The 25881-nt window shown below is 54.0% G+C and overlaps 12 protein-coding genes across 12 annotated transcripts; 5 read left to right on the top strand and 7 right to left on the bottom strand.

Moving 5' to 3' along the window:
• Positions 1-1277: 1277 nt before the first annotated feature.
• On the top strand, positions 1278-1895 carry BU25DRAFT_332747 (uncharacterized protein; the record flags this gene model as incomplete). The annotated part of the gene is made up of 1 exon (XM_033702455.1): positions 1278-1895. One exon carries the CDS (start codon positions 1278-1280, stop codon positions 1893-1895), a length of 618 nt encoding a protein of 205 aa, XP_033565830.1.
• A 339-nt stretch (positions 1896-2234) lies between these two features.
• Positions 2235-3432, bottom strand: BU25DRAFT_192560 (uncharacterized protein). The gene has a single exon (XM_033701024.1). It carries the CDS (start codon positions 3266-3268, stop codon positions 2573-2575), a length of 696 nt encoding a protein of 231 aa, XP_033565829.1. The 5' UTR covers positions 3269-3432; the 3' UTR covers positions 2235-2572.
• An 880-nt stretch (positions 3433-4312) lies between these two features.
• Positions 4313-5894, top strand: BU25DRAFT_332299 (flotillin domain-containing protein; the record flags this gene model as incomplete). Its single annotated transcript, XM_033702434.1, has 2 exons — positions 4313-4396; positions 4449-5894. The coding sequence occupies 2 exons, from the start codon at positions 4313-4315 to the stop codon at positions 5892-5894; spliced, it is 1530 nt and encodes a 509-aa protein (XP_033565828.1).
• A 288-nt stretch (positions 5895-6182) lies between these two features.
• On the bottom strand, positions 6183-7384 carry BU25DRAFT_455070 (NGG1p interacting factor 3; the record flags this gene model as incomplete). Its single annotated transcript, XM_033709920.1, has 2 exons — positions 6183-7266; positions 7323-7384. The coding sequence occupies 2 exons, from the start codon at positions 7382-7384 to the stop codon at positions 6183-6185; spliced, it is 1146 nt and encodes a 381-aa protein (XP_033565827.1).
• On the top strand, positions 7279-8546 carry BU25DRAFT_192665 (bola domain-containing protein). The gene is made up of 2 exons (XM_033701025.1): positions 7279-7972; positions 8094-8546. The coding sequence occupies exons 1-2, from the start codon at positions 7777-7779 to the stop codon at positions 8267-8269; spliced, it is 372 nt and encodes a 123-aa protein (XP_033565826.1). The 5' UTR covers positions 7279-7776; the 3' UTR covers positions 8270-8546.
• Positions 8436-10567, bottom strand: BU25DRAFT_488206 (oligomeric Golgi complex subunit 6; the record flags this gene model as incomplete). The annotated part of the gene is made up of 2 exons (XM_033711332.1): positions 8436-10223; positions 10274-10567. The coding sequence occupies 2 exons, from the start codon at positions 10565-10567 to the stop codon at positions 8436-8438; spliced, it is 2082 nt and encodes a 693-aa protein (XP_033565825.1).
• BU25DRAFT_192530 (autophagy protein-like protein Apg9) lies at positions 10538-13873 on the top strand. Its single transcript, XM_033701023.1, has 2 exons — positions 10538-12309; positions 12357-13873. The coding sequence occupies exons 1-2, from the start codon at positions 10906-10908 to the stop codon at positions 13671-13673; spliced, it is 2721 nt and encodes a 906-aa protein (XP_033565824.1). The 5' UTR covers positions 10538-10905; the 3' UTR covers positions 13674-13873.
• BU25DRAFT_407279 (ribosomal protein L10e) lies at positions 13621-15257 on the bottom strand. The gene is made up of 4 exons (XM_033705493.1): positions 15020-15257; positions 14820-14886; positions 14322-14747; positions 13621-14268 (listed from the first exon to the last, which is right to left on the bottom strand). Exons 2-4 carry the CDS (start codon positions 14865-14867, stop codon positions 14077-14079), a joined length of 666 nt encoding a protein of 221 aa, XP_033565823.1. The 5' UTR covers positions 14868-14886; positions 15020-15257; the 3' UTR covers positions 13621-14076.
• Positions 15258-15408: 151 nt separating this feature from the next.
• Positions 15409-16442, bottom strand: BU25DRAFT_445729 (L30e-like protein). The gene is made up of 3 exons (XM_033709452.1): positions 15972-16442; positions 15766-15922; positions 15409-15631 (listed from the first exon to the last, which is right to left on the bottom strand). The coding sequence occupies exons 1-3, from the start codon at positions 16043-16045 to the stop codon at positions 15530-15532; spliced, it is 333 nt and encodes a 110-aa protein (XP_033565822.1). The 5' UTR covers positions 16046-16442; the 3' UTR covers positions 15409-15529.
• A 796-nt stretch (positions 16443-17238) lies between these two features.
• Positions 17239-20288, bottom strand: BU25DRAFT_407277 (MCM-domain-containing protein). Its single transcript, XM_033705492.1, has 4 exons — positions 20205-20288; positions 19997-20115; positions 17702-19947; positions 17239-17649 (listed from the first exon to the last, which is right to left on the bottom strand). The coding sequence occupies exons 2-4, from the start codon at positions 20094-20096 to the stop codon at positions 17404-17406; spliced, it is 2592 nt and encodes an 863-aa protein (XP_033565821.1). The 5' UTR covers positions 20097-20115; positions 20205-20288; the 3' UTR covers positions 17239-17403.
• Positions 20289-20452: 164 nt separating this feature from the next.
• On the top strand, positions 20453-22452 carry BU25DRAFT_360090 (uncharacterized protein). The gene is made up of 3 exons (XM_033703662.1): positions 20453-20630; positions 20683-20737; positions 20784-22452. Exons 1-3 carry the CDS (start codon positions 20542-20544, stop codon positions 22326-22328), a joined length of 1689 nt encoding a protein of 562 aa, XP_033565820.1. The 5' UTR covers positions 20453-20541; the 3' UTR covers positions 22329-22452.
• A 1184-nt stretch (positions 22453-23636) lies between these two features.
• On the bottom strand, positions 23637-25773 carry BU25DRAFT_488199 (uncharacterized protein). The gene is made up of 2 exons (XM_033711331.1): positions 25399-25773; positions 23637-25352 (listed from the first exon to the last, which is right to left on the bottom strand). Exons 1-2 carry the CDS (start codon positions 25485-25487, stop codon positions 23708-23710), a joined length of 1734 nt encoding a protein of 577 aa, XP_033565819.1. The 5' UTR covers positions 25488-25773; the 3' UTR covers positions 23637-23707.
• Between the last annotated feature and the right edge of the window lie 108 nt (positions 25774-25881).

Below are 25881 nucleotides of genomic sequence, written 5' to 3'. Positions count from 1 at the left end.
CACTCTGGGCACGGTACTGTGTTCGTTTCAACTTCACAAGAGAGATACTGCTTTTCAGGCGCACAGGCGACGTGAGCTTTGCACATGCACCAACGGCTGGTGTTCATCAGAGAGTCGTCTCAGAGGCCATTCAAATAGCAACTGTGTATCCCAAAAGCAATCCGAAACAAAAGAGAAGAAGAAGAAAAAAGCAAAAAGCCAGACAAACCGAATGCCAGAACCCCATTGGGGCAACATTGACAGTTGTCTGGAGGGAGTGCAGGGCGTGCCTGCATGCAGACGCACGGAAGAACGGGATGGTGGATGATCAGCACTCTGCCGTGGTATTTTGCAAGCTGTAGAATACACCTCAATGTACAGTGCCCGTCTCGAAGAAGCGCAGGAAAGTGCGGTCTATGCCATGTCTGCCCCGTCTGCCCCGTCTGCCCCGTCTGCCCCGTCTGCCCCGTCTCTCCGGTGCACGCTACTCGTCGTCCTCGGCGGCCTCGATGTATCGCTGCTTGATGTCCTTCCATTGGCGCTGTCCGCATCGTTAGCCTGAGCCGTCCAAACAGCATGGCTCCACCTACGCCGCGGTTGATGCCGTCCCAGATGCGCTCGGAGCCGGTGTCGAAAGCCCTGTTCCCAGTTTCAGTACTCCTGGTGTTCCACGCTTCAGAGCGGGATTGCGACGTACAGCTGCATGCCGAAGGCAGCGGCGAACACGGTACCGAGGAGGGTGACGTTGCTCCTGATAACAGTGCTGCGATCGATTGTTAGTCATGTCCGGCCGTGGCATCGCGGTAGGGGGAGGCATGCTTGTAGATGGTGTTCGCGAACTGCACACGGCGCTGTTAGCACGGGCTCGGAGCCTCGTGGACTCTCAATTGACTTACGCCGGCCATTGTGGAGGTGTTTACGGAGCTCGGGAGGCTGCGGAGACGGATGTGGTGGTGCTGCTGCTGCGGGTATGGCAGGGTGGAGGTTCGTGAACGACAGAATCAACCAGCCGGGTCACGGAAATGGCGGCCGATGCGATTGGTCAGACGCGACGGCGGCCTGACAACTCCAACCGGTACATCACAGCCATTTTCCCCCACCACACGAGACTCGAGCTGTGAGCACGCCGAAGGGCTTCCACGCCCACGCCCACGCATCTGCACAGCAAGCCGCCAACGAAGCACGTCTGCGACCGACAAGCTGCTTCTCAGCACACCGTGCAGCACGACTACAATTGCTGCCCCGCCCCACCAAGTCACATTCGACCCTCCGCAACCGTAGCGCGTACCACGCACAACATGCCCTCCGTCGAGGGCGCCCCAGTCTCACGAGCTGGCATCGCCACATCTGCCACGGGTGAGCGTCACATTCCCTCCTCCGTGCGCGCTGATGGCTCCGTCCGCAAGGAAATCCGCGTGCGCCCGGGCTACCGTCCACCAGAGGACGTCGAGCTCTACAAAAACAGGACCGCTGAAGGCTTCAGGAACCGAGGCAAAGCTGGTGTCCCAGGCGCCGAGCCCCTGAAGAAAGAGGATGACCCCGCCAAGAGCAGCAACACAGCCAACAAGAACGCGAAGCGCAGGGAAGCAAGGAAAAAGGCTGCTGCTGAGAAAGAGGACGAGAAGCCCGCCGAGCCCGCCGAGCCCGGAAAAGCAGCTGGGCCCGCTGAGCCCGCTGAGCCCGCTGAGCCCGCTGAGCCCGCGAAGCCCGTCGATCCGGAGGCCGAGAAGGAGAAGGAGGCAAAAAAGCTTGTCAAGAAGCTGCGGCAGGCCCGAGAACTGAAGGACAAGAAAGAAAAGGGCGAAGGGCTGCTGCCAGAGCAGTTCGAGAAGGTCATCAAGATCAGCGAGCTCGTCCGACAGCTGGAGAAACTTGGTTTCGATGCTCAGGGCGAGAAGAAGCCAGCTAAGACTTGAGGCTCTTGACGGCACCCCGCATCATCTATCACAATCTCACGTTGCACGAAACGCTCTGGCCCCCAGACGACCCACATCATGGCGCTGTTCAGGACACTGGCTTGCTTTGCGTCGGCGAACGCAGCCCGTGTCAGGGCCTTCGCAGATATGCCACTCAGCGGAAGGCGGTACGCATACCTAGGCTTCGATATCGACATCCATACAGAACCATCGCAGTAAAAGACATGCTCAAGCTTCGCAATAGCTGATTGTTCTTCGATCGCGGCCAGTTACTCGACCGCCATCGCTCGTCTGCCTCGACAAAGCCGATCGGCATGCTGCCAGTTCTTCGCGTTTGGTTGGCTTCGGCCTGCTATAGTGCATTGCGTCAATTACCTTAGCAGAAGAGAATACACCCAACGACAATCGAGCTAGTGATTTTTCGAGAAACAGCTGTCTTGGCTTTGATTCTTCGCTCTCGTGTCCCACTCACAAAACGTAGATATATGTTCTTGCGCCCCCTCTCGTAAGTCAAGAAAATCGGCAGTAAGGGGCCTGCTGCACCGCAACACAGCACCATCGTTGCCAGGCAAGGCTCTGCATCTCCACAATCTTCAGAGCTGCTGCCGTAGCCAGGAGATCTGATTGTGCCTAGTCTTGTTGCTGGATTTGTCGAGCGTACGAGAGGCCTGTTCCCATCAACACCTCGCATCAATCCTGATGATCACACACTGTTTCGACACGGTATCATACAGTCCGAACTCGCTCAACGTCCGCAACGATATTTCCTCCAATCTGGCTTTGACCAGCACCAGCCCCGACTCGTCCATCTTCTTAATGCCCACTTCTGGATCACCACTTGGCAACCGTTCCTCCTCACCCCTCCCGACGAACTTGGCCAGAAAATTCCTCTTCTGCTTATGTGGCGCCTCGAGTTCGCTTCTCTCTCGTAGTGGACTCCTCGACTGCGGGCTTGCGTTCAGGCTGTCCCTAAGCACGCGCTCCAGCTCAGTGATGACTGTCTGAACCCTCCAAAACTCCGTCCGATTCATCTGCCCTTCTAGGCGCACCACATCCGGCACCTCGTCAGATGCAAAACCGATGACTTCCACAGCCTTCGACGTGTCGGTGTCGAAGCTGAATTCGGACTTCTCTTGCACCGCTGGTAAAGGGATGTCTGATGGCAGCATAGCGATGGTTGTTTGAGCGATTCCATACGATGCACGCTCCTCTACGAGTGGAATGATGTGGGTGTCGATCACGGACTGGATGTGTTGTGCGCGTGTGAGAGTCAGTTGGTCGAGGATCCGCTGGCCTCGATGCGCAGTCGGGCGCGAGAGAGTGGGTGTTTCTGAGTAGGATGGGAGAAGATCGTCTTTCTCGTTTCGCGACATGGTTGCGTTTCGTTTGGTCGATTGTTCAGTTGTCGAACAAGAGGTGAGGCTGAATATGGAAGACCGGCACAGCAAGCGGAAGGTCTGGAGCTCGTGCGATTGTAAGCTGAGCCGTCAAGGCGAACTATTATCCCCGAGCTGACACTGTAGGCTCAAATGGTGGCGATATCGACAATGATGTTATCCGTCCCAACCGTTCGATCGTATCTGAGCCTCACACAGCCTAGGTCATACTGTGGCCTGAACACAGTTCGCAAACGCCTCGTGACTCAACGATCCTTGGGTCTGAAGAGATACAGAACTTTGGTAATGCGAAGTTGAGCCAATAATGGATCCTCGAAAGAAGCCTAGGTATTGCCCTGGGTCGAAAAGCTTGGCGCGAAAACGCTCGAGAATCTACACGAACATGAGTTTATCGAGAAAGCTGGAGATTTACGGTGTTGAGAAATCGGTCAATGGTGGCTGTGATGTGGTTCTGCTGCCTGCTCTGGAATTCGGTCTGGTTCAGCCTCTGCGAAACGAAACTAACAGAGGCCAGTTTGCGCAGTTAAAGGTCAACACTTAGGTTCACCGTGTCCGGAACTACCTCTTGCAGAAGCGAGCGTTGGTCTCATGACCTCAGGCAAGACTTCGGTTAGGTGAGCGTGGCTGAGGCCAAGGCTGACTTCAGGTGTGTAAGAGACCAATTGGCTAGCAGTAAGGCCCGTGCTTTCACCGGTACCCTTTCAGGAACCACTGCATGTCTTAGGGCTGCGGGGCAATGCGAGCGACAATGCGATGAAAGTATGGATGTAGGTTATAAGGACTCTGGTTCGCTCTGTGATGGCTGCATCATCAGAACCATAGAGCAAGTTCGGCTGTGTTTACCTACTCGATCTCGCTCGTTGCATCACTTCTACCATTAATTGACCAACTCCTTCACAAGGGCTTCAAGATATCTTGAAAACCTCCCCAATCCTCTTACACACCACAACTCCACAGCAATAATACACCTCTGCAAGTCTACGAAACCCACACAAACTTACCACACCAATAATCACAAAGATGCCTTGGTATCATGTAGCCGAGCCGAATTCCTACCTCGTCGTTACGGGTGTAGGAATCGAGAAGGTCAAAATCCAAAAGAAGGTAAGTTCCGAATTCAGACGCACAACATCCAGAGTACGCTGACATGCTCCAGGCCTTCGTCTATCCCTTCCAGAAAGTGTCCAAGATCAGCATCACGCCCTTCGACTTCTCCATGTCGCTGCAAGCCATGACCATCGAGAAGCTTAAATTCTCGCTGCCTGCGGTCTTCACCATCGGTCCCGCGGATGACATGGCCTCGCTCGAGAAGTACGCTGTGCTTCTTACAGGAGAAAGTGACGGCCGACCGACCGCCGGAGCGAGGAAAGGCACTGTCACTGTTGCCGGCAACGACGGCCGCAACCATGTCCAAGACATCGTCAAAGGTATTATCGAGGGCGAGACGAGGAGTATCGTGAGCACTATGACTATGGAAGAGCTGTTTCGCGAGAGGAAGGTGTTCAAGGACAAGGTGATCCAGTCGGTCCAGAGCGAACTCGACCAATTCGGTCTCTGCATCTACAACGCCAACGTCAAAGAACTCCAAGACACGCCCGGCAGCGAATACTTCGCCTTCCTCTCCCGCAAAGCGCACGAAGGCGCCCTCAACCAAGCCAAAGTCGACGTCGCGGACGCCCGCATGAAGGGCGAAGTCGGCGAAGCCGAAAAGCAAGGCAAAACCAAACAAGAGGTCGCCAAAATCCACGCCGCCACCGCCGTCCTCGAGACCGAGCGCAAAGCCGAGAAGGCCACTGCGGACGCGAAGCTCACGAACAAGGAGATCCAGATCGGGAATGAACTGAACATTGCGCGGATTAATGCGAAGCGCGAGGCCGAGCAGCGCGACGCAGAACTCAACACCGAAGTGGAGAAGAAAAAGGCGCTGATGGAATTGGAGCGCATGCGCGCGACCAAAGTCGTGCAGGCGCGCATCGAGAAGGAATCGAGCCAGCAGAAGGCAGACGCTGAACTCTATGCGCAGCAGCGTGCGGCCGAGGGTCTCAAGTTCTCCGAGCAGGCCGAAGCCGAAGCCGCTGCATACCGCCGCTTGCAAGACGCGGAGGCGGATTTCAAGGCCAAGGAGCGCGAGGCTGAGGCTTCGTTCCTGGTCGAGAAGCGCAAGGCGGAAGCTGAGTACTTCAGGAGGGAGAGGGAGGCGCACGCGCACCTCATCGCGCAGCAGCGCGAAGCTGAGGGTCTGTCTGCCATGGCGAAAGCATACGGCGAGATGGCGACGGTGCTTGGTGGACCGCAGGGGCTGATGCAGTGGATGATGCTGAGCAACGGTACCTACCAACAACTCGCCAACGCGAACGCGAAGGCGATCCAGGGTCTGCAACCGAAGATCAATGTCTGGAATACAGGAGCGCAGGGTGGTGACGGCGCTATGGACGCCACTGCACCCATCCGTAACCTCTTCCAGAGCCTGCCTCCCCTCTTGTCGACGATTCACGATCAGACGGGTATGGCACCCCCCACATGGTTGGCGCAGATGCCGCAGCAGCACGAGTCTGATCCGAAGAAGCTGGCAATGTTGGGGAACGGCAGCGAGTCGTCCTAGATGCAAAGGGAAGGTTGGAGTGGGTTGAGTAATGGCGGCTAATGGCAGGAGTGCTGATAGTCTGATTTATATGTTTTCGTTTGGTTATACCCTGGAGTTAAAGGATAGACGGTTGTTTATCGATGATATACCACCTAGTAGTCTAGCACTCGTTATGCTGAATAAACACTCCACCAGGTGACTAGTAGTCTTTTGACCGATGTGACGCTTGCCGTATCTTCTAGGAAGCGGACCACTGTCTTTGTTGTTCCGTCATTACAACTCTGATGCTGCACTCTCTTTTCACATTTAGGCATTCTCCTCAGCATCACCCTTCAACACCACAATCCCATACGGATCCCTATCCACTTCACTAACCGCAACCTCAAACTCCTGATCCGCCAACGCCTCCTTCAGCCTTTCGTCGCCCTTCTCTTCCTCCCTAACAGCCTGCCACTCGCCCTCAATCGTGTCTTCTAACTGCTCCCTGAGCACTTCCGCCAAAAAACCCCTCTCGGAATTGCTGTGAAACAAGCTAATCACCACCTGCCCCTTCTCAATCGCCGCAAGCGCCTCGTGGTGGCTCATCTCCCCCGTGAACAGCAGATCGACATCCAGGTTCCCGAGCAAAGATCCTCCTGAGCCCGCGCATATGCCCACGCTGCGGATCTTGATGTCGCCGATATTCGCGTCTTGTGGAATTGCGATTGGAAAACCTTTTGGGTTGTTGAGACCCTTGCCTATCCGGTCAAGCAGTGTGGGGAGTGGTTGCGCGTCGTTGAATTCGACGATGCGGCCCATACCTGCGCCAGGATGGGTCTTGATCTCGGGTAATTGAGGGACGATGGGGCGTCGGGTGTGTGGGATCGAAGTTGTCTTCGGCGGATCTTTAGAGAGGCGGAGTGTGGTTTGGCTGGGGTGGTGTTGCAGTAGGAAGGTCGGTCGCTGGACGGATAGTGTTGCTGCTCCTTTTTGCTGTACGAAAGGGTCGTGATCGCCTTCGCTTTGGGGCGCTGGGGTGGTTGCTGCTGACGGCGAGGCGTCGTAGCTTGTCTTTGTCCCGGTTACGATGTCTGCTAGCCAGTCACCTAGCCCTCCTGGTGCTGCGTCTACGGCGGTGTGAGGACTGTAGACGCTGATTCCATGGCTGGCGAGGCGGAGGAGTGTCTGTTGTTGGGAGTTTGCGAGGGTGAGGGACTTCAGGCCGCGAAAGATGATGGGGTGGTACGCGACTACGATCGAGGACTTCAGGGCAATGGCTTCGTCGGCAACAGCTTTGGTGAGGTCGATGGTGAGGAGGACTGTGTTATCTTGTCGGCGTGAAGGGTCGAAGGGAGCTTCTAGCAGCAGTCCGGTATTGTCCCATGAGTTATCTGCAAGTGCCTTTGGATAGCTGTGTGAACATTAGCTGTTAACACTCGATTCGAGAGAACGAGGGATGCTACATACAGCTTTTGCATCGCCCTTACCACGGCCTTCGAGAAGGGCGCAGAGCTAGTATTCGCACTCATGGTCGCAGCAAAAGAGCGTCTCAATGTCGGAAAGAACATGCAGTAGTTTGCGAGACTATGAAGCTTCGATGCTCGGGCTACCTGCACAGGTCCCGTCAGTAGCTGGCCCTGCATACCAATTCTAGCCCTACAGCTTGGGCAGCTATATGGAGGGGTAAAGTCTCTACTATCCTTCAAAAACATACCTTGGTATTCCAATTGCACCTCTCCCAGTTCAAACAATTGTTTTGTTGCACGACGCGTCCCCCTTCACTGCAGCAATCGTTGCGTTCGCGTCCTGCGCTACGTCACCTCCCGCACGCATCATAAACCCGAGCCATCACCCCGGCAGGGTCCTTATCAGATCCGAAGATAGCCCACCATCACATCATCGGCCTCGTAAAAGCAACGCGATGGATCCGCGTCACAAACTCACAAAATCTCTTGACCAGCTATTCGTCGACCCTTCGAACGCCGCGATCATGAGTGCACGCACAGACGACGAGGCGGCCCGTAATGCAGCGAACTCGGGCGTTACGCCTGAGGCCATCAAGCAGAAACTGGAGACAAATCTTGGGGCAACGCATGTGGAGATTGAGGATATGAGTGGTACGTTTTCCATCTTCAACCATTGATCGTTTCTCAAACTCTATGTCGGATTTGTTGATGTCTGGGTGTTGGTGAAGTAAGATACGAATGTCACGAGATCACATGCTAATATTCCTCGCAGGAGGATGCGGGCAAATGTTCGAAGCCATCATCGTCTCGCCACAATTCACCAAGAAAACAACACTGGCAAGACATCGTCTGGTGAACGCTGCGCTAAAAGAGGAGATTGCCGCGATACATGCCTGGACGCCCAAGTGCCATACGCCCGAAGAGTGGGAGAAGAAGAAGCCCCAATGAGTCACGAATTCAAACGAATAGCATCTGGGGCTCACGAGGTCATGACCCAATCACGAATGTAGAGGAGCACGGAGAACGAAATGATGCATGACGGCAAAGAGAAGGAGCTTCTCGACTGTTTCTGCTCGTATTTGTGAGGCTGTCTATATATAAAGTATAATGGGGTCTAGCTGAGCAAAACCCTAATCTCTCCACCTGTGCGAGGAAATAAGTCGCTGAGCCCCGGCTCGGCGTCTTCGTCATCTTCGTCGTAGAGCAGATCATCAGCTGCGACAATCTTCTTCTCCACGAATTCAAAGTCTTCGCAGAACTGGGCTGCCGCTTCCTCCGTGATCTCCTGAACCATGGTTCGATTGCGTAATTGTTTCAGGTTCTCTGCAGCATCAATGAGCGCAGAGGGCAGGAACTCGTCCAGTTGCTGGCTGGTAGCTACTAACGCTTCTTGTTTGAATGCAGTCAACTGTGGGATTGTCTTCAGGCTTTCAGGCGTATCGGTGATGTCCGAGAGTGCCTCGTGAAGTGTGACGAGCCCAGACTCGTGGAGGAGGTACTGATGCTGGTAGTCCACGAGCGCAGCGATATGCTCCTCGATCGTCTCGCCCATCTCAGCGACTCGTTCTGCAGCAAATTTGAAACTCGTAAGTGCCTCCTTGACAGCGAGGAGGCAGTTGATGGCGAAGATAGCGCCATTGGGCTGCTCCATGCTCTTCTGGAGATTCACGCAGCCGCCGAGGAAAGGATCGAGGGCTTCAGCTAGCACAGCTTCAAAGTCGCTGTTTGACTCGTCCACAGCTGCTACAGAGGTGTCGTAGCTCTTCGCAAGCACCTTGAGAGTTTGCAGGGCTTCTTCTAGGAAGTCGGGAGGTGAGAGATCTGCTGGCACAACAGCCAATTCGCTTTGAACAGTGGCAACATGGTCACGCATGTTGGCACGAAATTGGCGCATTGCTGCGGCTTGCAGAGTGTCGAAAAGATCAAGGACATCTGAGTCTTGGCCAAGCAGCTTAACGAATGTGCCTTTGTAGAATCCGATCAGATTGGCGATCTTGTAGGCGAGCGTTGCGTCTTCGTGGCTCTGAACAACTTGCTCGGTCTTCTGCCGTAAGAGTCGTGCAACGCCTGTAAGGTCACGACTGACGAGTTGGTCTAGGGCCTTCTTGCCATCGAACACTTCCTGGTCTCCATCGCCTCTTAGCCAGGGTTCGCTTTCCAGCCCGGCTTGGATGGAACGACTGATCTCGTCACCGTCTGAAACGAACAGCACTTCAAGCGCTTCCCTCTCCGATACTGTAGCTGAATGCGCCCAAGCAAGCATGTCGCCGACGTAACGTAACGGGTCGTGTGCGTAGAACTCGATAGGCTTAGTTGCGATATGCGAAGTGTCCGAGTTGGACCCCGTCAGAGCCGCGTGGAAAGAATCAGACAAAATCGATTCTCGAGCTTCGGCAAAAGAGTCGAGGCAGCTCTGGAATAGGGTTGGTCGTTCCGCGAGGACTCGTAAGGACCGTCGTACAGACGCGCTGATCTGTGGGTTCTCCAGATCTAAAGTCTTGAACTCATGCTGTATCCAGCGATACAGTTTTTGGAACGCTCCGTTGAGTTGCTTCGAACTCTGCTCCAGAATCTCTAGACCAAGGCGCTGGTCTTCGGTGCCCAGCAGTACCTGGCAATCGTGATGGATCTTCTTCACGCGTGTCAAGATCTGGAAGAACTCTTCATTTACTGGCTCTGCAGTAGACGTCAAGACGGTGGCCTGCTCTTCGGTAATCCGGAAGTGCAAGCTGAATGCATTCAGTATCTGATGCTTGATCTCGATCTGTTTCCTCTGATTGATAAGGCTTGTGGCTTCGTCCTGAACAGGGCCAGTCTCACGGGCTGCAGTCGTGATGTGTGCACGCATATCAGCGCAAGAGCTGTTCAAGCTGTTGATAGCCGCGCCAATACGCCTCAGTTGCTACACTTACTCAGTACATGAACACATATTGTCCAACGATAGAGACAAACCTCAGCGACTTCCCCGAAATCCTTGACAATCTCACCGTTGCATTCGATCACCTCCTTCTGAACATCGAGTCGAATCTGCCGTCTTGTCTCTGCTGTGTTCTGAATATTGCGCTCATCTATGGTCTCTAGAGCCCCTCGAATTTCCAGATCAGCATAGGAAGCGGACAGTACGCTGGTTATTCGACTGGAGAGTGCGTTGACCCCACGTGATCCTGCTCCAACTTGCGGAGAAGCGGGAGACAGGCCATTTTGTGATGCAGGAGTGCCACGCTCCTGGAAATAACTCGTTGACATGGTTGTTGAGTGTCCAGCGGACAGCACAAGTGTACACATTGGGCAAACAAAATGGAGGGAAGGTTTAGCCGAGCTTCCTTATCGATATCGGCAGCTCACAGCTATCAACCGCGTCACCTGCAACACTCCCAAAGAGCACCCACATGACAGCTACTGTCACCATTCCTACAGTTTGTCACGCCGGAATGCTCACGGCTTGAGATTTACTCACGTTCATGGAGCTGGATCTGACCCTCTGGGCAAGATACGACCAGCCCTCTAATCACAATATTCCCTAAGACGCCGCAGCACGGCCACGCGCCCCGCCCGCTGCCTGAGCGTAGTGCAGGCTGCTCAGCATGATGGCCTCCAATCTTCTTTCTAGACTTCTGCCCTCCGCAATTGACGAGCCGTTCGAAAGTGATCCCCTAAACCCTCAGCCGCGCCGAAGCTCGACCTCGACAGACGGACAGCACGTCATGGACATAGACGAGGAGAACTTCGGGGCCTACTTCGAGCCGCAAGACTTGGAACACCTACTGGAAGAAGCATCTGGCAGTCAGATGACGACCGATAGCCGTGCTGTTTCTCCTGAAGCAAGACGGAAGCCGAACGCGCCTCCAGGCATCAACGCAGCGAATCGAGCCGCTGGACGGAAACAGCCTGCCCCAGCGCGACCTCTGCCAGTGGACGACGACGACGATGTTCCGCAGTCGTTGCTCCTTGAAGGAGGACCTTCGTCACCACTTGCGACACGGCGTACAGACGGCCTGCCACCCCCAGTACCTGGCCCTTCGACGCGGCAGACACGAGCGCAGTGGGACACTACCCAGAGACAGCAGCGGCTGCACGACGATATGGCCGGGGCACCAGCCAAAACCTGGGGGAGGACAGGGCAGTTTAACGTTAATCCTAAAGAGAAGGCACTGTGGCTGTGGGTTAACCAGACCGACCTGGACACATACATGAAGGACGTCTACGAATACTACCGCGGTCACGGCATCTACTCGATGCTACTGAAACGGGTCTTGACTCTTCTGCAATCTGCATTCGTAGTGGGCTTCATGACTTTCTTCGGGTGGTGCATCGACTACTCTAAGCTCTCTCAGAGCCACAAGATGAGCGAAGTGCTCGTGCCCAAGTGCACATCCAGGATACACGGCCTCTGGATCTTTGCTATATGGGTTTTCTCCAGCTATTGGATCTATTCGTTCTATACAATGGTCACGGACATACCAAGGCTGAAGGCCATGCACGACTTCTACCACCATCTCCTCGATATTCCAGACCGGGACATTCAGACTGTGGAGTGGCAACAAGTTGTCAGTCGCATCATGGCCTTACGTGACCTGAACCTCACCACAGCATCGAACTTGTCGCCAGAAACTCGGAAGCTGCTGGACTCAAAGAGCCGACAGCGTCTGGATGCCATCGATATAGCAAGCCGCCTCATGAGGCGCGAAAACTACCTCATCGCCCTCTTTAACAAGGAGGTTTTGGATGTGACGGTGCCCATTCCCTTCTTAGGAAACAGGTACATCTTCTCTGAGACTACAAGGTGGCATGTGGAGCTCGCCATCTTAGAGTTTGTCTTTAGCGGCAAGAATGGCCAGTTTAATCCCGAATTCCTCAAAGAGCGCAACCGTCGGGAACTTGTGAAGAGACTGCGGACTCGGTTGATGGGTGTCGGACTGATCAGTGTTGTCTGCGCTCCATTCGCAGTGATTTTCGTACTGGCATCGTACCTGTTCAAGTACTTTGCAGTAAGTTTATTAATGAAGATACGAGAAACCTAAGCTGACAGTAATAGGAGTACCACAAAGACCCCGGCCAACTGAGCAACCGCGACTTCACACACTTTGCGCAGTGGAAGTTCCGCGAGTTCAATGAGCTACCTCACCTTTTCGAGCGCCGCCATAAGATGGCCCAACCGTACGCCAACATGTACCTCGCACAATTTCCCAAGGACAAGACAGAGCAGATATCTTCATTTATAGCGTTTGTTACAGGAGCGTTCGCATTTGTGCTAGTAGCGCTCACTCTTCTTGACTCCGAGCTGTTCCTCACCTTCGAGATCACGCCTGGAAAGACAGCGATTTTCTGGATTGGTGTCTTCACAGCCATATACCGTTCGGCTAGAGGAAGCAGCCCTCAAGAAGACCAGATCTCTGATCCCGCATTCTACCTTGGCCATGTCATCTACCACACACGCTATGAGCCCGAGTCGTGGACCGACCGTCTACACACTGACGAAGTCCGCGCCGAGTTCGCAAAGCTCTACCAACCCAAGGTTCTCATCTTCGCTGAAGAAATCCTCAGCATGGTTATCACACCATTCCTCCTTATCTTTCGCCTGCCCAACTGCAGCGAGCGCATCGTCGACTTCTTTCGCGAGTTCTCCATCGTCGTAGATGGCCTAGGCGTGACGTGCTCGTACTCCATGTTCCCCTTCAACAAAGGCACGCAAAACCGCACAAACAACATCCCCGCCTCCCAACCCGGCGGCGCACGCGCAAATGACCCCGCAAGCGACCCACGAGAAGATTACTTCATGGCAAAGGATAACAAGATGCTAGCAAGCTACTACGGCTTCATGGACACATATGGAAACCCAAGTGGCAGAGGCTACAACAACAGACTTCAAGGCCGCAGCACTTTCCATCCCCCGCCGCAGTTCCCGAACGCATTCGGCAACATGAGCCAGACGGCTCAGCCCGGTGATGCAGGGCTTCATGCACGCGGTACCAGCAGAGGACCCGCTGGCCGCCAACCGCAGCATCTCCAGCGCCACACACCGAGGCATCCTGCACGAGACGAGCCCATGTCTTCCATGCTGCTGGATCCGCACCACCAGCCTTCTGCTCCTGCGTTGAGAAGTTCACCGAGAGGCGTGTCGCATGGGAGGTATCAGTCGAGACTGCATAATGTGGCGAGTCCGACGGGGCATCCAGGGGCGAGGATCGAGGAGGAGAGTACGATTGGGGATAGTTGGCGGACTAGTCGGTTGGCGCAGGATGATGACGACGAGGATGAGGCGCCGGGTGCTGGGAGGGGTGGCGTGTTGCAGTTGTTGCGGCAGTTTAGCAAGGCGCAAGCTGAGGGAAGGGGCGCTGGTGTTGGGGTGTAATCATTTGTTCTGGCGTTTGGGTGATTCATCCTGGTATTGCATCAGCATGCATGCCTATATGCGTTGGGCGGGTTTAGGTGTTTGATTTGATACCATGACGGGCTAGGATGGCCTTGATAACGCAATACATCGCATTCTTCAAGAACACTGCATGATCGCAATGATCTGCAATATAGATACTTGACTGATTCTTGATTAGTGTAGTGGTATATGGCATCACATGAACATCGAACAGTATTGTTGTATCATTGTCATTGTCGAGCTGGTATTCGGTCATTCTCTACAGACGACACCTCCTCCGACCTTGATCGATGACTGAGGAAAGCAAACCACGCCATGACCGGTATCCCATTTGAATAACCCAAAGCGCATGTTCATCATCTTTTCACTCGCAACAAAACACCTAAGCCTCCTGCTCGAAAGCTTCGGGGAAGCGGCGCATGTTGTACTCGAGAGCACCCTTGTTGCGGAGGAACTGTACGTAGGCACCGTCGATCCTGATCTTGCCCTCCTGGCGCTTCTCGACGTACTCGTCGCGCTTGAGGGGGGTGAAACCCCAGTTCTTGGAGACGATGATCTTCTGGCGACCGGGGAACTGCGTCATGTTAGTACGCGTCCAGATGACCTTTTGTAATGCTTCTTCCGTACCTTGTACTGGCAACGCCTCAGAGCCTCAAGGGCGGTGGCGCGGTGAGAGTCACGGGTTCGGACGGACATGAGGATCTGACCAATGTTGACACGGGCAACGAGACCGTTGGGCTTTCCGAAGGCACCACGCATTCCGGTCTGCAGCCTATCGGCACCAGCGCACGACAACATCTTGTTGATACGGACGACGTGGTAAGGGTGGACACGGACACGGAGATGGAAACCTTCCTTTCCGGCAATCTTGACGAGGTACTTGTTGGCGCAAATACGGGCGGCCTCGAGAGCCTCGGAGGACAGCTGCTCGTACTCGTTGGAGACGAGGTGGACGCAGAGAGGGAAGTCGTCTACGCTGGCCTTCTTGCGACCGAGGTCGAAGATGCGGATCTTGGCATCAGGTACACCACGGTTGAACCTGCTCTTGGGGTACTGGACGCATGTCAGTCCGCTGCTCCTCCTTCACGCTTCTCACGCTTCGCAGCATCCTCTGGTATCACGTACGGGCTTGTTCTTGCAGTAGCGGTAGCAACGGGCGGGACGGCGGGCCATTGTGACGACTGGTAACCTGCTTTGAAATCAATAAGTTGGGTGTTCGACGAGCGCAAAAGGGCGGCGGGACGTGTGGAAATCGCTCGAGAGTGTGGATGACGATTCTGGCAGCAGATGGGGCGTGCTGGGGTACTTATAGAGACCGTACGTACCTCGTTGGGTGGGTTAGTTGACGAGTGAGGTCGGGCGGGCAAAGACGATTTCCTGTGTGAAGGCGCACGGGCCGCTCGCTTAGCCGGCCCTGGGGCGCGATTTCAAAGCATCATCGCCACACTCGGTGGTGATTCGCGTGAACTATTGCCGTTAAGCAAGGCTGTAGGCTGTCAATTGATGATGCAGCTTGCTGTGAATGTCGCATGCTTCACACGCTGTAGATGTTGCTTGAACCAGCTCTTCAGGCGTTGTGTATATCTCCTGCATCTACACTTTGATGTTCCTAGGGCCACCTGAAGATGCGCCTCAAGTTGATTTCAAAGCAAAACTAGTCACCACTGCATGTGCAAAACGGGGTAAGAGTCACAATTGAACGCGGCAAAAACATGTTTGACAGGCCTTTTACGGCTCATAAGTCTTGTCATTCATTGGATATCATCATCGCACCAGCACTGAAGCCGTACGTAGGTATCAAATCTATCTGGACCCCTCACTCTCAGAGTAACTTCTTAGTTCTCGGTGTTGGTGGTCAGGATGTCGGAGTCACCAGCATCGAGGATGGCCATGGTGGAGCAGCGGAAGAGCTTACCGCAGGCGGTACCGAGCTCAATCTGTGTTGACACGTTAGTCTACAGCTCTCCGAAGTCGTGTTCAGACCTCTTCTCAGAGCCAACCCTCAGAGTATACCCGGTGTCTCAGCGTATCTCGTCGTTAGGCCATGAGAGGGATCGGGGTGTGTACGTACGTTGTTGCCGGAGAAGTGGTGGACGGAGGTCTTGGACAACATGGCGTAGTACTCGAGCTCAGACTTGCGGAGAGGAGGGGTGTTGCCGGCAATGATGACAAGCTTGGCCTTGCCAGAGCGGAGGCTCTTGAGGGTGGACTTGTAACCGAGGGTGACCCTATTGCAGTCAGTATCCTGCCCATTTCGTGGTGTTGCGCCTGACGTACTTTCCAGACTTCATAACAAGCGCCAGGCGCGAGTTGATGGAGTCAGCGGTCCTCTTGCTCTTCTTGGGGGCCATCGTTGCGTATAGGAAGTGATTGATAAAGTTCCTGAGGTAGTTGCTCCGGCTTGTGGTTGTCGAAAGGAAAAGTTCGCGTTTGCGCGCAAGCGAATTTCGCTGTGGGATTCAACGCGCGCTAACCCGCACGGACCATTGGCTTATCAGCCTTGCTACTAATGACCGTCGCTCTGAACATTACCATACAGTACACTACAATGTTAAGTTGAGACACTGCTTTCCAGTTTGTGTTCCTGACGAAGGCATTATTGAGTACTAGAATTGACGGCAACACGCCTCAAACTCTTGCTTCGAGCCCACTACCAGGTTACGGTGCTGTAGAGACGTGAAAAATGGTGTAAGTAGGCATCGATTGCGGACTTTAGTCTGGCGTTTTAGGGTCCTAAGATGATGCGAGGCGATCAAGATGTCCAAACAAGTGACACATTGTGATGCCTGCCAGTTGAGGCAGGTGCTCCTCACCTCCAAACCGGCAAGTAACATTGCACCCTATACTCAAGCTCACCAACATCACCACATACCTAAGTACGACCACACCTGCATGTTCAGAATACCTGAGCATCTCGATATTGCCCTCATCTTGCACCATGGAGGTATTCGAACTGTCAACCTACTTGCCTCCTTCTCCCGAGGGCGTAGCTCAGTTCTGTGGCCTCATTGACACACAAATCAACAAGCTCCGCACAAACTCAGCAACCGAGGCCGACATCGATGGTCTTGCCAGTATAATGTGCAATGATCAAGCCGAAATCCTGTTCGATATCGTACTGACTGCCGTCCCTGGGCTAAAGTGCAAGAAGGTACGCGGCACATTGGTATCATGGACGTACTCCTTGGACCTTTCAGCCTCACATGCTTTCAGAACGGACTGAGCTTTCTTCCAAATAGCCTTTCTACCAGAATGTGAGCGTGCTGCCTTAGGTTTCTGGTTGACATTACTCACTTCTTGAAAAGTACCCAGAAGGAATAGATGAATATAATCCATGTCAAGACTCTACCGAGCGGGTCATACCTGTATACACTGACATCCTCCAGGATGAGGAAGAGATCCAAGAAGCGAGCGAGCAGATGCTGCAATTCCTAGTGAAGTTAGGTGAGAGGCGCATTCTGCCTGCAACTTGAAGTCTTGAGTGACGTAGTGAGATTGATGTCATAGAGAAGTTTCCTATGTGAATGGGCAAACTGGGATTGGTATATGTAGCTATTGACAAACTCCGAACGCCAGGAGCTGTATGGATAAATCTCGCAACACTTGCATTTGCTCCAACAGTACGCAGCCTCGTGATACTGCACCGTCCACATCGCCCTATCCAAATCACGTGGTACATGTAGCCTTCCTCGAATCCACTGTCGAATAATCATGCAGCTGCTCGCTGAGCATTGCGCCCAGCCCTCGCAGGCGCGCGAACGGCACCAGGCCTGTTCAGTGTGTACTTGGCGAACGACCTTGCCAGAGCCTTCTTCGCGCTGACCTTCTGCGAGCCGACGAACGAATCAACAGTGACGGCAATAGCGCGATCGATATCTTGTGAAGAGCAGTAGTCTGATAGACGCATCTTGCAGAACGCTTCTGCGATACGGAGGATAGCTTCAAGATGACGGACCTGCGCATATTAGCATTTGTACATCAAAACAGGAAACATGGAGAATACTTACGGTGATGGGGTATGCTCCAGTTGCCATCGACTCACGGCGCATATCAGCGAAAAGACGAGCAACCTTGTCCTGATCGATCTGATAGAGCTTGGGCCTGCACTTCTCGCGTGCGTAGAGGATGTACTTCCTCAGCAGCTCTTGTGGAATCTCGCTTTCTTTACGAGAGGTTTCCTGCTCGTCGACCTCCATACCCTCGTCGTTCTCGCCATCTTGTGTTGCCTTAGCCTTGTCTGAGTAGCCGTATGCAGAGTTGACGAGGGGATGTGCGCGGCCGTGAGAGTTGACGACAAACTTAGCGAGACGCTCATCTTCCTTCGGATCGACCGTATCACGCACGACGCATAGAATGTCAAAACGAGACAAGATGGGCTCAGTCAGTTCGACGTTCTGTGAGAAGGGGATAGTGGAGTTGTAGCGACCACCAATGGGGTTGGCAGCTGCGACGATGGCGCAACGAGCCTGAAGGGTTGTAACGATACCAGCCTTGGAGATAGAGATGGTCTGCTGTTCCATGGCTTCGTGGATAGATGTTCGATCTTGGTCGTTCATCTTGTCGAACTCGTCAATGAGACATGTGCCCTTGTCGGCAAGCACCAATGCACCTCCCTCCAAAGTCCATTCGCTGGTCATAGGGTCGCGGCGAACGGATGCGGTCAAACCGACAGCAGACGCTCCTTGGCCAGTGGCGAAGACGGCACGATGAGCTGTCTTCTCGACGTACTTCAGAACTTGTGACTTGGCTGTACCCGGATCTCCGAGAAGCAGGACATTGATGTCACCACGAATAGAGTGACGGCCAGCTGCCTCTTTGCTAACACCACCAAACAATGATAGTGCGACAGCGGTCTTGACATCGGTGTGGCCGTAGATACTGGGTGCTATCGAGTCAATGATCTTGTCCACAATCTTAGGGTCCTTCGCCAGTCTTCGGATCTCGCGCTCGTCCTCATCAGTCAATCGGAAACCAGCCAGCTGATCGTGGGACTTGACAACATAGTTCGCCTCCAAGATGGTGGCGAAGACGGGGAATCCGTTTTTGTTGTTGAGAGCAGCGTCGTAGTTGTTTCGGTAGATACCAGTAACTTCAACCTCCTCGCCCGGCTTCGCGGAGTCGATCAGATCCCAGAGCAGAATGACCTCGCGATGACGGGGCAAACGACCAGCAGGAACAGTTCCTGGGGACTCTTGTAGTGTGAGCTTCTGGTAGTTGCGGTATACTGTTCGTTCTGAGTTGACTGTGAAAGGACCACGCGACTGACAATTCTGGCAGAAGGAGATCTTGACTTCAACATTCGAATCCTGGTGGAAGGGGCCAAGCGTTGTACCGCACTTTGTGCAGTCGAACTTGACATACTTGAGCTGAGGGAAGACTCCGCTGCGGCGAGTGACGACTCCACTGACGCGAACCAGACTGTTCAGGTGGGATTGACGAAGCTGGCGCAGAGTGTACTGGACGGGTACGTCTGTGATTCGAACGTGGATCTCGTTGTGAATGCGCTCGTAGTCAGGGTAGTGAAGAAGTACGACTTCCATGGAGACCTGGTCAAAGATCTTGAGCATCTCGGTCGGAGTGTTCGCAAGCCAGTATGCCAATGTAGCCTTGGACTCGGCAAGGTGGTCAAACGACACTTCTAGCGATTCGGCGTTGACCTCACCAAGTGTTCGAATGCGAGTACCGTAAACCGATGTGCCGTTCTCGTCGGTGTACTCTGTCAGGAAAGACTTGAACTCGCGGGCAATAGTACGGGCGACCTGTGGCTGCGCGACCCAATCAGTCAGGTTGTTGGCTTTGACATCGGTGAGAGCCTCCAGGGTCAGCTCCTCGTTCATGATATCATCGCCCATGTCCATATCATCCTGGTCCTCGTCATATCGGTGTCTTCGTACACGGCGACGGCCCTGGCCCATCAGATCAGCCAAACCATCCTGGTCATCGTCGTCCGGCAAGAAGGCGGCTGGCATGCGACGTCTGGCTTCTCGATCACGGGCATTGAGACGTCTCTCGAGCTCTCGCCTTTGGTCTAGAGTAAGCTCGTCGTATTCGCCTTCATCATCGATGCCCTCGCCCTCGTATGCGTCGTTCTCGCGCCTGCTGTAGTCGTTCTCGAAGTCGTCTGCGAAAAGATCGATACCCTCAGCTTCCTCGGCTTCCTCGTCTAGGTCATCGACATCGCGGATAATATCGTCGTCGTCAAGCATGTCTGCATCCTCGTCTTGGGGTAGCATGGGCGGCGAAGAAGCCATGGCTATTTGCTGTCAGATGTCTGGTACTCCCTGCATGAATGTTCCACTTACGGCTCGACGGTGGGAGCGCTCCTGAAGACGAAAGTCCGTCATCGCGAGCACGCTTGTTGTTGCCCCTGCTGGGGCCTGCCCCACGGTTCGCAGACGACATGTTGGAGCGTAGAGGTGAACTAGGTTGTATTAGCAGCTGGACAGGCGGTCAGGAGGGGGAGGGGCTTGGTCGCTGTTGCCATATGTGCCAACCAAAGTGTTTACGTACCTCATGTCGGGTCAATGCACAACTGTGTATCGAGAACAAGGGTATACAGGCGCAAAAAGGGGACGTGAGTAGGTGGGGTGTGTATTACGTGGGGTGTGATGAGGAAGTCACGTCGGTCGCGCGTAAATTCGCGCCTTCCGTAGCAACGCGCGCGTCCCATGGTGCTAGGCCAAATCGGGGCTTAATTGGTTCTACGCTTCACCAGAGCTTCAGCATCTTGACCAGAGTGACACCAACACGAAATTGAACTATATCTTGGGACCCTCAAGCAGAACAGAACCAAGTCCCGCGACCACAAAAACCTTAGTGCGCGTATTGAGCGCCCACCTCGAGAATCATGGCGGACTCGCAGTTTACAACCGCATCCACGAAGCCGCGCACCAGCAGCATGTCGCAAGCATCTGAGAGCTCCCAGACTGCAGCAGAGTAGGCGAAATCATGTAAGAGTCACAAGGCGGTGATTGACACCAATCGACAGATTCATCAAAGAGCAACTCAGCCTGGAGGCAGAAGCACGCGAGGCCCTTCCATATGTCAGTACACCGCACCTGTCGTACGCACCATGCTGACCACTGACAGCAATTCGATACCTGCACACGCAACCTCGGTCCTATTCGTCAGAGCCTGTACGCATGCCTTACATGCAGCCCACCGCCGGCCAGCGCTGCTCAAGTCCACACACCCGCAGGCGTCTGCTACTCTTGCTCAATATCCTGCCACGGCGAACATACCCTCGTCGAGCTGTTCAATAAACGCAACTTCGTCTGCGACTGTGGTACAACTCGTATGCCCGAGAATGCGCCGTGTACCTTGCGCCACAACTCGAAGACCGGACAGAAGGGAGTTGTGACGGGCGAAGAGGCTGCGAAAAGCAACCGATACAATCAAAACTTCAAGAACAGGTTTTGTGGTTGTGGCGAGGACTACGATGCGCACCAAGAGAAAGGCACTATGTTTCAATGTCTGGGACTGGGGACTGTTGACGAAGGCGGCTGCGGCGAAGACTGGTGGCACCCAGAGTGCTTGGTGGGCTTCACTCGCGAGGAGTATGCAAACTCAATCGAGAAACCGGAAACCGGAGATTCGAGCGGTACAAACACGAATAATGAGGCCAACGGGGAAGTCAAGAACGAAGAAGAGACCACGACAGCGACACCAATACTCAATGCGGCAGCACTTGAGAGCAACGGTGTGGATGGAAACGATGTGGTAGCTGAAGCTGAGCAGGTCGAGGATGAGGATTCACCACTTCCTCCGGGCTTTCCACCTGAGGACGACTTTGACCACTTCCTCTGCTACAAGTGCGTGGAGGCCAACCCTTGGATCAAGAAGTACGCAGGCTCTCCTGGCTTCCTGCCACCGGTCTACACTGAAAAGGCTCTCAATGCTGCTCTGCCCACAGAGACCAGCACGTCGGCCGATGCTGCCACAACTGGCGATTCCAGAAAGCGCAAAGCGTCCGATGAGGACGAAGTTGAACACACCAACGCGTCGCTATCTGTACCGGCTCCAACTAAGCGCCAAAAGTCAGGAGACCGCAGCGGTGCACTCTCCAGCATCCTCGAAGACGCAACCACCTCGACCCTACCCATCACGCCGAAGAATGAGGACATAACAACCTGCAAGCTAGCATCTCTCCCTCCCCTCCCCACACCGGCCCTCGCCAATTCCTTCTCTCTCTTCCTCAAACCCGACTTCCGCGACCACCTCTGCCGCTGCGTAACCCACTTTCCCCTCCTGAAACCACACCCGCAACTCCTGGAGGAAGAAGACACGTACGAGCCCCCAATCTCCGAAGATGGCGAGGAAGGCGCGCAGTCCGTCGGCACAGGCTCGATTCTCGACCGCGGCGAAGCAGCGTTTAACAATATGGACCGCGTGCGCGCTATCCAGGGCGCGATGGCGTATGCGCAGCTCAAGGACAAGGTGAGCGCGTTCTTGAAGCCGTTTGCGGAGAGCGGAAAGGCCGTGGGCGCGGAGGATGTCAAGGCGTACTTCGAGAAGTTAAGAGGTGATGACCAGGGAATTCAGGAGGCTGCTGTTGGCGCGAAAGAGAGTAGGAAAGATGGGGAAGGTGACGGTGGGGCAGATGGAAGTCATAGGAAAGAGCAAAGCGGGTACTGAGGGCGTTATGAAAAGGGCGTTGAGGTGGGCATGATACCAGGTCTGGATAATGAGGAGACGAGGAATGACCAATTTGTATAACACCAACCAGGTGAGCATGGCCGTAGTGCACATGGAAATTAAGATAATATCTCTGGAGGTTCGTCGATCATGCAGAGCCGGCGTTAGTCTACTAAAGCTAGCCCTGGAGGTGGCCACGACCTCATCATGTTTATGATGATGCACCAACACTCTTGTTAGCCTCAGTGGCGCTACGCATGCAGAATAATCACCATGGTGGTCTACGACGATGTAGTATCTAAACTATGTCTCATCTTGTTTAAGCATTTGGTGCGAGCTTCTGAGACTATTAGTTTGCTCGTAGGTCTGTGTTTAGCAAGACTCACCTCAGAAGGGCAGCCATTCTCCAACGATCCCATCCTCCAGAGCTTCACTATCTGTCCAGTTTTCCATCGATCCCATCCTCAAGCGATCCCATCCCCTGCCAGTACTACCACTCTCCTGCTCATCATGGACACCGCCATGGATGGCTCCCCGGATGGGTACACCACCACACGCCCTCCACTTGCTTACTCCCAATATGTACACTTCCATACACATCAAGCTCCAGGACTTCCTGATCCAATGGCATCACAAACATCTTCCGAAGTTCTAAAGCCGCGCCAGGTGGTCGCACAAGCACACGAGAACAACAAGCAGTCGAAGGCCCAATGTCACAGTCTCGAAACGGAGTTGGCCTCTCGGGATGAGAAGATTCGTCAGTTGAAGGCGCGCAAAAGGGGCGAGGAGGAGCCGGGACAAGATGCAAAGGAATCGGAGCTGTGACTACACAAGGCTCAGGAGGAGGTTGCTCAGGAGGAGGTTGCTCAGGAGAATCGGTGTCTGAAAGAGAAGAACCAGCAACCCATCATCATGAAACTCGAGTCTACGGATTTGATGCTGAAGTGTCTTGTGACATACGCTGGCCCGCCAAAGTGAGTTGACGAAGCGGTCGATGGCCCATGTGGCGGTCGCACAAGCCGATAAAACCGAAGCTCAGGAAAGAAAAGATTGACATCCTCAATGTCCACCAAGCGAGGCACAATGCCTGGCTCGTGAACTACAGGCAAATGTTCCAGCAACTGCACAAAGAATTCACGGCCTTGGAAGCTGCACATGACAAGGTGAGCGCTGACCGACTCAAAGAGATGTTTTCTGCAGCAGTAGAAGACATCGATCGAGGACTAGGAGTAATAAAAGAACAAGGAATGAAGATATTCGGACCATAGTTCAGCTACGTAATTATATGGGGTATCAAATATTGTCCTGCTATCACTCATAAACCATCGTCTTCGTTCTCTTCTGTTCTTCCCCCCGTAATCATTTCCGTATGATCCAAATTACGCTGTTACAGTGGCAGTCACTGTAGCTGTGACCGTCTCTTTCTCTTTCTCCGTCACCGTGATAGTGAATATCTGACTCGGCGCAATTGGCGTGATGATCAGTGGGCCCTCAGACGAAGAGGCCGTTGGCGCCGGCGCTGGTGGTGTTTCGCTTGGTGACGCGGGTGCTTCTGTTGGCAAAGGCTCTACGTCCGTGACGGAGTATGAAGCCTTGGATGATGCGGGCTCAGAGGAAGACGAGATGGCTGAGCTTGATGATGGTGTTGGTGTGGGTTCAACGCTGGGCATTGGAGCAGGTGTCGATTCTGGGACGCTAGAAACGATTGGTGGTGTGGCGTACGCAGATGAGGAAGGCGCGACGGAAGGCACAGTTGCTTGCGATGACGACAATGGAGATGAAGATACCACTGGTGTCTCAGCGGGAGCCGATGATGGCGACGGCAAGACAGTAGTGTACTGCGTGACAATGATACCGGGCGGTACTTGCAGCGACGTCGAGGGCAGGAGTTTGGCTGAGGACGATTGTACGATCGAAGAACGAATGGAAGGGGATGCAGTGATAGCAGGCACGGCTGCAGCCGCAGAGCTTGACGATGCGGCTGACACCGCCGGCGTGCTGGACTTCTGGGTTGAATAGACTGCTGAAGTTGCAGAATAGGGTGCCTCCGATGCGGCAGGGGTAGGGAAGACGGTGGTGTACAATGTCTTTGTGACAACGAGGCGAGATGAGGTTGTCATGGTCGTGTTCTCCGGAGTTAGGACTGCGGAGCTTGAAGCCAGCAGTGATGGGGCTGCGGAGCTCACAGGTGCTGCAGAGGGCGACACCTGAGTAACTGATGCAGCCACCGATGAGCTGACCGGGACTGCACCAATGGAGCTACCCAAAGAGCCACTGAGAGTAGCTGTGCCTTGAATCGCGCCCGGATGGGTGAAGCCTGGCAATCCTGTGCCGTTCTGCGCCGGCTGACCTCCAGTCGCGGATGCAGTCAGGCTAGAAATAATCGAGCTGGAAACGACCAAGCTCGCAAGAGTTGAACTCTCGATAGCAGAGCTGGCAGTAACAGAGCTGGCGGCGATAGTGCTAGGCGCAAAGAATGCTGCTGTTGTGGTTTCCTCGGGCGAATACGTGAACATCGGGGGCGCGTAAGTGGAAGCGCTCAGCGCCTCACTTTCCTCTTCCACCTTCGAACTGGACAGACCCTTCGCAGGGAAGGAGCTCAATGCTTGGCTTTCCGCAGGAACCGGTGATGAGGCAGTAATATCAGGTGATAAATCGCTTGGTTTGGTCTCTGATGTAGGGATGGGTGCAGGGGATGTGATGTACGAAGTTGACAAGATAACTTCAGGCGTTTGGGTAGCGATAGCTTGGCCATCCGGAAGGAGGAATGTGATGGCAGGTGCTGTCTGTGTGAAGACAGTTGGCTGTATGGGTTCAATAATAACAGCAGTCTCTGCGTTGGCGTATGGTTCATTCAAGGATGGTAATAATGACCTGGGAGACGCAAATGCAGGTCGCAATGGAAGGATAGAGCTGTCGATGGTAGACAGAGGTATCGATGAGACATCATCAGCTGTGCTTAGTGATTGAGACGCCTCCACAGCTGAAGAGGCGACGTAAATTGTATTTGTGTAGCTGGAGAACCTGCTCGTGTTAGTTTGGGATCGTCATGCACTAGTGACCAACTCACATTTGCCTCCTGTAGCCTTCAGGCAATGGCCCTCCAACGACAATAGAAGTAGATGCTGCCAGCAGCAATAGTGAAGTAAAGCGAGCCATCTGAGATAAGCTCGTGGATTAGGAAATGAAAGAAAGTGGAGAACGAAGGAGACGCGCGCGTTTACGACTGGACAAGAGCAGAAACTGAGAAATCGAAAGTGACCGAGGGGACAGACGATTATGAAGGCAACGATCAACGGAATGAAAGAAACTACCTGAAAGACGGATAAAGAAAGGGACAAACCGTTCGATTCAGGTAGTCGACAACGCACAAGTTCAAAGCTCTACTGTGCGAGACTCACCGCTCGCAGGGGTCTTCTCTGGTTTTGAGGCATCGATACCCGCCTTGCTCTACGTCTGGACTGACAATAGCTTTTCATGTAGTACTGGCCCAATTCGCCTCAATTTGAAGGCGGCACCGGGTTGTTTCCGAAAATACTTGACTTTGGTTGGA

The sequence above is a fragment of the Macroventuria anomochaeta genome (assembly GCF_010093625.1).
Source record: "Macroventuria anomochaeta strain CBS 525.71 unplaced genomic scaffold BU25scaffold_4, whole genome shotgun sequence".
In the NCBI taxonomy this organism is placed as follows: domain Eukaryota; kingdom Fungi; phylum Ascomycota; class Dothideomycetes; order Pleosporales; family Didymellaceae; genus Macroventuria; species Macroventuria anomochaeta.
Note: the sequence above shows the minus strand (reverse complement) of the source record. Positions and strands in the feature narration are given on the sequence as shown.

Coding starts and splice junctions, on each gene's coding strand:
- BU25DRAFT_192530 (XM_033701023.1), top strand. CDS start 10,906: ATGATGGCCTCCAATCTTCTTTCTAGACTTCTGCCCTCCGCAATTGAC. Junction 12,310..12,356: donor ACCTGTTCAAGTACTTTGCA/GTAAGTTTATTA, acceptor TGACAGTAATAG/GAGTACCACAAAGACCCCGG.
- BU25DRAFT_192560 (XM_033701024.1), bottom strand. CDS start 3,268: ATGTCGCGAAACGAGAAAGACGATCTTCTCCCATCCTACTCAGAAACA.
- BU25DRAFT_192665 (XM_033701025.1), top strand. CDS start 7,777: ATGGATCCGCGTCACAAACTCACAAAATCTCTTGACCAGCTATTCGTC. Junction 7,973..8,093: donor GGAGATTGAGGATATGAGTG/GTACGTTTTCCA, acceptor TATTCCTCGCAG/GAGGATGCGGGCAAATGTTC.
- BU25DRAFT_407277 (XM_033705492.1), bottom strand. CDS start 20,096: ATGTCGTCTGCGAACCGTGGGGCAGGCCCCAGCAGGGGCAACAACAAG. Junction 19,948..19,996: donor AGCGCTCCCACCGTCGAGCC/GTAAGTGGAACA, acceptor GACAGCAAATAG/CCATGGCTTCTTCGCCGCCC. Junction 17,650..17,701: donor CTGGAGCATACCCCATCACC/GTAAGTATTCTC, acceptor TAATATGCGCAG/GTCCGTCATCTTGAAGCTAT.
- BU25DRAFT_445729 (XM_033709452.1), bottom strand. CDS start 16,045: ATGGCCCCCAAGAAGAGCAAGAGGACCGCTGACTCCATCAACTCGCGC. Junction 15,923..15,971: donor CTTGTTATGAAGTCTGGAAA/GTACGTCAGGCG, acceptor TGACTGCAATAG/GGTCACCCTCGGTTACAAGT. Junction 15,632..15,765: donor ACCACTTCTCCGGCAACAAC/GTACGTACACAC, acceptor GTGTCAACACAG/ATTGAGCTCGGTACCGCCTG.
- BU25DRAFT_407279 (XM_033705493.1), bottom strand. CDS start 14,867: ATGGCCCGCCGTCCCGCCCGTTGCTACCGCTACTGCAAGAACAAGCCC. Junction 14,748..14,819: donor GCTACTGCAAGAACAAGCCC/GTACGTGATACC, acceptor ACATGCGTCCAG/TACCCCAAGAGCAGGTTCAA. Junction 14,269..14,321: donor TGAGGCGTTGCCAGTACAAG/GTACGGAAGAAG, acceptor AACATGACGCAG/TTCCCCGGTCGCCAGAAGAT.
- BU25DRAFT_360090 (XM_033703662.1), top strand. CDS start 20,542: ATGGCGGACTCGCAGTTTACAACCGCATCCACGAAGCCGCGCACCAGC. Junction 20,631..20,682: donor AGCTCCCAGACTGCAGCAGA/GTAGGCGAAATC, acceptor ACCAATCGACAG/ATTCATCAAAGAGCAACTCA. Junction 20,738..20,783: donor CACGCGAGGCCCTTCCATAT/GTCAGTACACCG, acceptor GACCACTGACAG/CAATTCGATACCTGCACACG.
- BU25DRAFT_488199 (XM_033711331.1), bottom strand. CDS start 25,487: ATGGCTCGCTTTACTTCACTATTGCTGCTGGCAGCATCTACTTCTATT. Junction 25,353..25,398: donor GAAGGCTACAGGAGGCAAAT/GTGAGTTGGTCA, acceptor TAACACGAGCAG/GTTCTCCAGCTACACAAATA.